General features: G+C 67.2%; 3 protein-coding genes across 4 annotated transcripts in view; 1 reads left to right on the top strand and 2 right to left on the bottom strand.

Moving 5' to 3' along the window:
• Nucleotides 1-465, bottom strand: part of PROCA1 (protein interacting with cyclin A1) — a 1,913-nt gene extending 1,448 nt beyond the window's left edge. Inside the window, exon 1 of the mRNA XM_027691007.1 lies at nt 188-465. Coding sequence (XP_027546808.1) covers nt 188-365 — 178 coding nt within the window. The 5' untranslated portion in view covers nt 366-465. The remainder of the gene's footprint in view (nt 1-187) is intronic.
• A 981-nt stretch (nt 466-1,446) lies between these two features.
• On the top strand, nt 1,447-2,884 carry LOC113971285 (adenine phosphoribosyltransferase-like). Its single transcript, XM_027691042.1, has 6 exons — nt 1,447-1,483; nt 1,621-1,770; nt 1,932-2,025; nt 2,111-2,257; nt 2,332-2,427; nt 2,515-2,884. The coding sequence occupies exons 2-6, from the start codon at nt 1,648-1,650 to the stop codon at nt 2,640-2,642; spliced, it is 588 nt and encodes a 195-aa protein (XP_027546843.1). The 5' UTR covers nt 1,447-1,483; nt 1,621-1,647; the 3' UTR covers nt 2,643-2,884.
• RAB34 (RAB34, member RAS oncogene family) lies at nt 2,846-5,929 on the bottom strand. 2 transcript variants are annotated; one of them, XM_027691040.1, is made up of 11 exons: nt 5,871-5,929; nt 5,047-5,172; nt 4,872-4,963; nt 4,429-4,494; nt 4,124-4,225; nt 3,987-4,051; nt 3,861-3,912; nt 3,609-3,690; nt 3,430-3,520; nt 3,235-3,342; nt 2,846-3,152 (listed from the first exon to the last, which is right to left on the bottom strand). In XM_027691040.1, exons 2-11 carry the CDS (start codon nt 5,098-5,100, stop codon nt 3,085-3,087), a joined length of 780 nt encoding a protein of 259 aa, XP_027546841.1. In that variant the 5' UTR covers nt 5,101-5,172; nt 5,871-5,929; the 3' UTR covers nt 2,846-3,084. The 2 variants fall into 2 exon arrangements, with proteins under 2 accessions (XP_027546841.1, XP_027546842.1); XM_027691041.1 differs by having other exon boundaries at nt 5,047-5,133; nt 5,871-5,924.
• Nucleotides 5,930-5,944: the final 15 nt, after the last annotated feature.

Raw genomic sequence — 5,944 nt, 5'->3', positions numbered from 1 at the left:
AAGATAGGATGGGAAGGAAAGAAAGGGAGTGGAATAGGATGGAATTGAATAGGAAGAGATGGGATGGGATGGGATGGGATGGGATGGGATAGGATGGGATGGGATGGGAAGGGAGGAGATGGGGTGGGTTGGAACGAGGTGGGATGGGATGGGAAGATACAGGTAGCAGCTGCCCCGCCACCCTTACCCAGCTCTTCGTAGGTATCCGCGTTGCTGCCCGCGCCGCACCACAGAGTCCCGGGGTAGGTGAGCCCGCGGCGGGCGCGGGGCCGTCCCGGCGGGGCCGCTCCGGGGGCGGCTGCCAGCGGGAGGAGGAGAAGGAGGAGGAGGAGGCGGAGGCGGCAGAGCAGCCCCGGGGCGCACATGGCACCGCGCCGCTCGCCGCCGTGGGGCCGCCTTATAGAGTCGCGCAGCCCGCCCACGCGGGGCGGCCCGGCACGGCTTGGCACGGCCCGGCACCGTGCGGAGGGTCCCGCAGAGCCGCGGTGCCGGAGCCGCTCCCGCAGCCGCGACACGTCCCGCGCCGGCAGCCCGCGGGGAAGGGGTCACCCCTCCCGGTGGGACCGGCCCCGTTGCTGTGGCAGCCGGTGGGGTGATGTGCCGGGGCCTCTAACGAGCCGTCCCCAAACCCCCGCCCCGTGACGCACCCGCCCCTGCACAGCCCCCGGCCCCGGAGCGGCCCCGACAGGAGAACGATGCTCTCCCTGCATCCCTACGTCCCATTCCATGGATGTTTCCTGCAGCCCTGTATCCCAGCCCATAGATGCTCTTCGCGTCCCCATGCCTGATCCCGCGGATGCTCTCCACATCCCATCCCATGAATGCTTATGGCATCCCCACATCCCATCCCTGTGGCCCTGCATCCCATCCCACGGTTCCTTTCACGGGACAGCCCAGTGCCTCATGCCCAGCCGGGCTGGCAGCCCACAAGGCACCGGCATTCCCAGCACGCTGCCAGGTCTGTCCCTCTTGGCCAGCTCCAGGCCTTGGAGCCCATTGACAATCCAGACACAGCCCTGGCAAGCTGGGATGCTGCGGGAGCCAGCGTTCAGCCAGGGAGGACGGTGCCTGGACACCCCAAAATGGTGGTCTCAGAAAGTCCCTGCGCTCACTGAGATCCCTCAGGAGTGCAGGGGAGCGCAGAGGCAGCACCCTGAGCATCACCCTGGCTCACTGACCCTTGCACCCACGGGGTACCTCGAGCACTGTGCCACCCACACCCTGCCCTGTCACCGCTGGCACAGGCGGCCAGTGCTGGGGACACTCCTGTGGGGTGCAAACACCCAACCCTGGTGCTCCCCACCACAACACTGCCTGGCTGGGACACATCCCCAGCCCATGGGAAGGGCTCCCGCCTGGCAGCAGCCCAGGGCCCAGCTGGCCGAGGGCGCTGGCGGGGGCCCAGTGCTGCAGGGGCTGCCCCTGCTCAGCTGTCGCTGTCTGTGACGGTCCCGCTCGGCTCAGCCTCGCCACCAGCACCCAGGTACGGAGCTGAAAAAGGCACACTGGGCCCTCAGGGTGCCCACGTGTGAGCGTGGGTGGGGAGGGTGGGGGACAACATGCCACAGGGAGCCCTGCGGGGGCTGCAGGTAGGGGGTCTCACCCCCATTACGTGCTCAGTGCTCGCAGCGCCTGCAGTCCCCACACATGGACCTGTGTCATGTCCCTGCTGCCCGGGAGAAGGGCTGGTACCTGGCGCTCATGGCCCCCAACGTCAAGGGTCCCAACTACGCCTGGCTGGACCCCTCCCGGCTCTACTGCCACCCGCAAGTACCCAGTGCCCGGGGTGGGTGGCCCCCGCGGGGGTGCCAGGGTGGGCTGCACCTCTGCATGGCTGCCGGGGCACCCAGCCCTGCCCACGAGCACCGGCGCCAGGGCTGCAGGTGCCCATGGTGGGCTGTGGGCACCCAGCACCTCTGATCTCCCCCCAGGGCTTGCAGGACTGCGTGGCCGACCTGCTGCAGCCCTTCCAGGGAGATCCCATCGACATGGTGGCTGGCATCGATGCCATGGGCTTCATCCTGGGTGAGCGGGGACACGAGCGAGCGCAGGGTCCCCCCCCATCCCCTGTCCCCTGCGTGGAGCCTGATGGTGCCATGCCCACCCCCAGGTGCTGCCGTCGCGGCCGTGCTGCAGAAAGGCTTCCTGGCCATCCGCAAAGCCGGGCACCTCTGCGTGCAGACAGTGGCACAGCCCTACACCGACTACTCGGGCCGGGAGAAGGTGATGGAAGTCCGCACTGATGCCATCTCACCAGGTGAGTGCTCCCATTATGGGGGGGGCTGCCAGCCTGGGCACTGGGCACTTATCCACAGCCTCTGCCCCCTCCAGGTCTGCGCATCCTTCTCGTGGACCAGTGGGTTGAAACTGGGGGCACCATGCGAGCGGCCATCGGGCTGGTGGAGCGGCTGGGGGGGGTCGTGGCAGGTAAGACTGGGGGCACCAAGGCACCTTTTGGTGCAGTGGGACCACCATCCTCACACCCTGGTGCTGAGCCCCTCCGTGTCCCCGCAGGTGTTGCTGCCATCTGCATCGAGGACAGCGAGGGCGGGCGGTGGATCCAGGAGCACTACAAGTGCTCCCACTGTGTCCCCCCCCGCCTGCAGCCCCGCTTCGACCACCACCAGTTCGGCTGGGACTGACTGACGGGGGGCTGGCACCTTATGTGTTCCCTGCAGCCCCCCAAGGAGTGCAGGGCTGCTGGCTCTGCAGGGCCGGATGCCCCAGACATCCACTAGAGATGGAACTCCTCCTCGGTGGCAGCCATCCATCCTCCCTGCCTCCATCCTCCCACCTGCCCATGAGTCTGGGTGCTGCAGCCCCAGCCCTCTGCCCCACACTTTTCTTAAAAAGCATAAAAAACCATTTTATTAAGACAAAAGGGCATCTCCCTCTGTGAGCAGTACCTGGGTTTGCATAGCTACAGGAGCCGCATGGGTGCTCCTGCCCACCCTGGCCAGGGGTGCCTGGGCAGGCGAGGGGCCAGGGGGGCTGGGGAGTGGCAGGGACGGCTCCTTGGGGCCGGCCAGGGTCGCCCCTCTTTGGTCCATAGGTGTGAGCATGGCGGGCGCAGGGGGTGCCCCCTCACTGGCAGCACTTGGGTTTCTTGCGGGGTGTTGACAGGTACAGGTCGCTCTCGTTGCTGCTGATCCCTGCAGGACAGAGAAAGGAGGGTGAGTGGGTGTGTAGAGGATAAGGGGGGGCACCCACTCGGGGCCAGCCAGGAGTACTCACGCACGGTGTCGCCGATCCTGCGGGTGTGGCTGCGCTCCAGCTCGGCCAGCACGCTGCTCTCAAAGGTCAGGGCCGCCACACGGAAGAAGAAATCCCGCACGTTCTCCCCTGCCCCACAGGATGAGACCCCCTGAATGCCCCCTCATCCGGCTGGACACTGGTATCTGCATTCCCCCCACTCGTCCTGGGACCCACCAGTGAGCGAGGAGACAGCCCAGTACTCTGCCTGCATCTCCTGGGCCACCTTGAGAGCGTCCTTCTCCATCAGGCTGTACTGTGCCGGTGTCTGCCAACAGAGCCGGGGGGAGCGGGTGAAGGGGACAGCCCTGCTGAGCCAGGATGCAGTTTGCCCACAGGGAGGGGGACACACTCACACTCAGATCCTTCTTGGAGCCCACCAAGAAGAGGATCACGTTGGAGGGGTCGTTCTCCTTCAGAGCGTCAGCCAACCACTGCCTGTGGGGGCCACTGTCACCAGCCGGTGGCCAAGCTTGCTGGCACACCACAGCACAGTGTTGCCAGCAGTCCTGTGGCCCCTGCCCAGGTCCTCCCTCTGCATCCAGCCTCAGAGCCCCCTCATGCTCGTTCCCAGTCCCATCTGGGCCCTTCAGCCACGTGTCACCTACCGTGTGTGCTCCAGGGACGCCACATCGTTGACATCGAAGACGATCACAATGGCTGGGGTGGGAAGGAGGGGTGAGATGGGGACAGGGGCAGTGTGACAGAGAGGTCAGACAGGGTGGGCACCTCACCTTGTGCTCCCCGGTAGTAGGTGGAGGCGATGCACTTGAAGCGCTCCTGGCCGGCCGTGTCCCACCTGGGGGGGTGTGGGAGGTGAGGGGGGCCTAAAGGGGTGTCTGGGGAGGGGTCTGGGCCAGTGCCTACTCACAGCTGAAGGCTGAAGGGCACCCCCAGCACCTCAAATCGCTCCATCTCGAAATCCACCCCGATGGTCGCCTTGTAGTTCTTGTCGAATGTGTCCTTGCAAAAGCTGGGGTGGGAGTGAGGGCGGGTCAGCAGCCCCCAACTCCCCACTCCAACCCCTGGGGCCTCAGTGCCCCCCCATCCTGGGGATGCTCAGCACCAGAGTCCGGCCAGAGCTGGACTCAGCCCAAGGCGCTGCCGCCCTTTGGGGGAGGGGGGGTCGCTTCCCCTTTCCCCCCTCCTCCCTCCCCTCTCCGGGGGTCCTGTTACCGGTTGATTAGGCAGGTCTTCCCCACCGACAGGTCGCCCACCACGATGATCTTGGAGATCTTGAATCTGCAGAGAGGGGGGACGCACGGCTCAGCAGGGCGGGGCGGGAGGGGCTCCCCCCCTGCGTCCCCCGACTGGTCACTGGGGGCAGAGGGGCTCATGGGGTGGGGAGGCATCACCCCACAGCCCCCCCCCGTGTCCGCAGCTCCCTGCGTCCCGGCTCTCCCGCCGCAGCGGAGACCAGACCCCCGCGTTCCCCCACCCCGTGTTCCCCCCGCGCCGCATTCCAGGATCGTGACGCAGGGCTCGGCACACGGGCAGCGCCGGCAGCCACGCGGCGCCCACGCCGGGGACCCCCACCCGTGGCCGGCGGGACCGTGGGCTCCCTCGTCCTCACCCCCTTCCAGCCCCGCGGTGGGGACCCCAAACCACCCCGGACTCACCCCACCGTGCCCGTCCGCTGCTCCTGGCAGGCGCTGGCCACTGTGGGGTGGAAGGCGGGGCGGGTTTGCAGGGCGGCCTCCTTCCGAAAACACTGCGGGGGGACAAAGGGGGGCACCGGTGTGACCACGGGGCTCGGCGAGGCCGCCCCCGGGCCGTTGTGTCCCCTCTGCTCACCGGGGGCAGGTCGGCGATGACCCGGTCCCTGCGGACCGGAGCCAGCACGTTCATCGTCCCGTGGGGTCTCCGAGGCGGGGTGGGTGGCTGGGGGGAGCAGGGATGGGACAAGGATCACTGTGAGGCCTGGGGACAGAGAGAGGAGGGAGTGACAACGTCCCCGTTTCACGGCTGTCCCCGTGCACAGCATTCCGGAATAGCGTTGTCCGTGTGTCCCCAACCAGGGCTGTCCCCTTATCCCAGTAGTCTCCCACTTTCCCAGGATGTGGTAATCCTCATGTCCTGACTCTCCTCGCATCCCCAAGGATGGCTGTCCCCCAAACCCAGCCACCTCGAGCCCCCTGACTGTGGTTGTCCCCACACCTGGGCGCAGCTGTCCCGCGTGTCTCTGCTGTCCCCGTGTCCCAACCAACCCTCCATCCCAAGTGTGCCATCCCAGGGTATCACTGTGCTCCTGTCCCGAGCTGTGGCTATCCCATATCCCGGCATACAGCTGTCCCCACGTCCCACCATCCCTACACCCCTACATACCCGGGTACCACTGACCCCACACCGCACCTATCCCCGTGTCCCAGCCACCCTCACGTTCCCACAGTGCCATCCCAGGCTCACTGTTGTCCCCGTGTCCCACCTCCCTCAGCCTGTCCGTCCCCGTGCCCCCCCCATTCCCATCTCCGCGTCCCCTGTCCCCTCCCATCCCGCGTCGCCCCCGCACAGCCACCACCGTCCCATCGCCGCATCCCAGCCCAAGACCAAGCCCTCCCCGCCTCGTCTGTGTCCCCCCGGCGGAGGGGATGAAGCGGGGTGTCCCCGTTACCGCGAACCTCCCAAATCCGATAGCGGTGCCCAGCGCTGCACGCCCAGCCCCGGAGGAACCGGCGTCCTGGCCCCTCCCACG

This window comes from Neopelma chrysocephalum, unplaced genomic scaffold (assembly GCF_003984885.1).
Source record: "Neopelma chrysocephalum unplaced genomic scaffold, ASM398488v2 Primary Assembly neopelma1_82, whole genome shotgun sequence".
NCBI classification, from domain to species: domain Eukaryota; kingdom Metazoa; phylum Chordata; class Aves; order Passeriformes; family Pipridae; genus Neopelma; species Neopelma chrysocephalum.
Note: the sequence above shows the minus strand (reverse complement) of the source record. Positions and strands in the feature narration are given on the sequence as shown.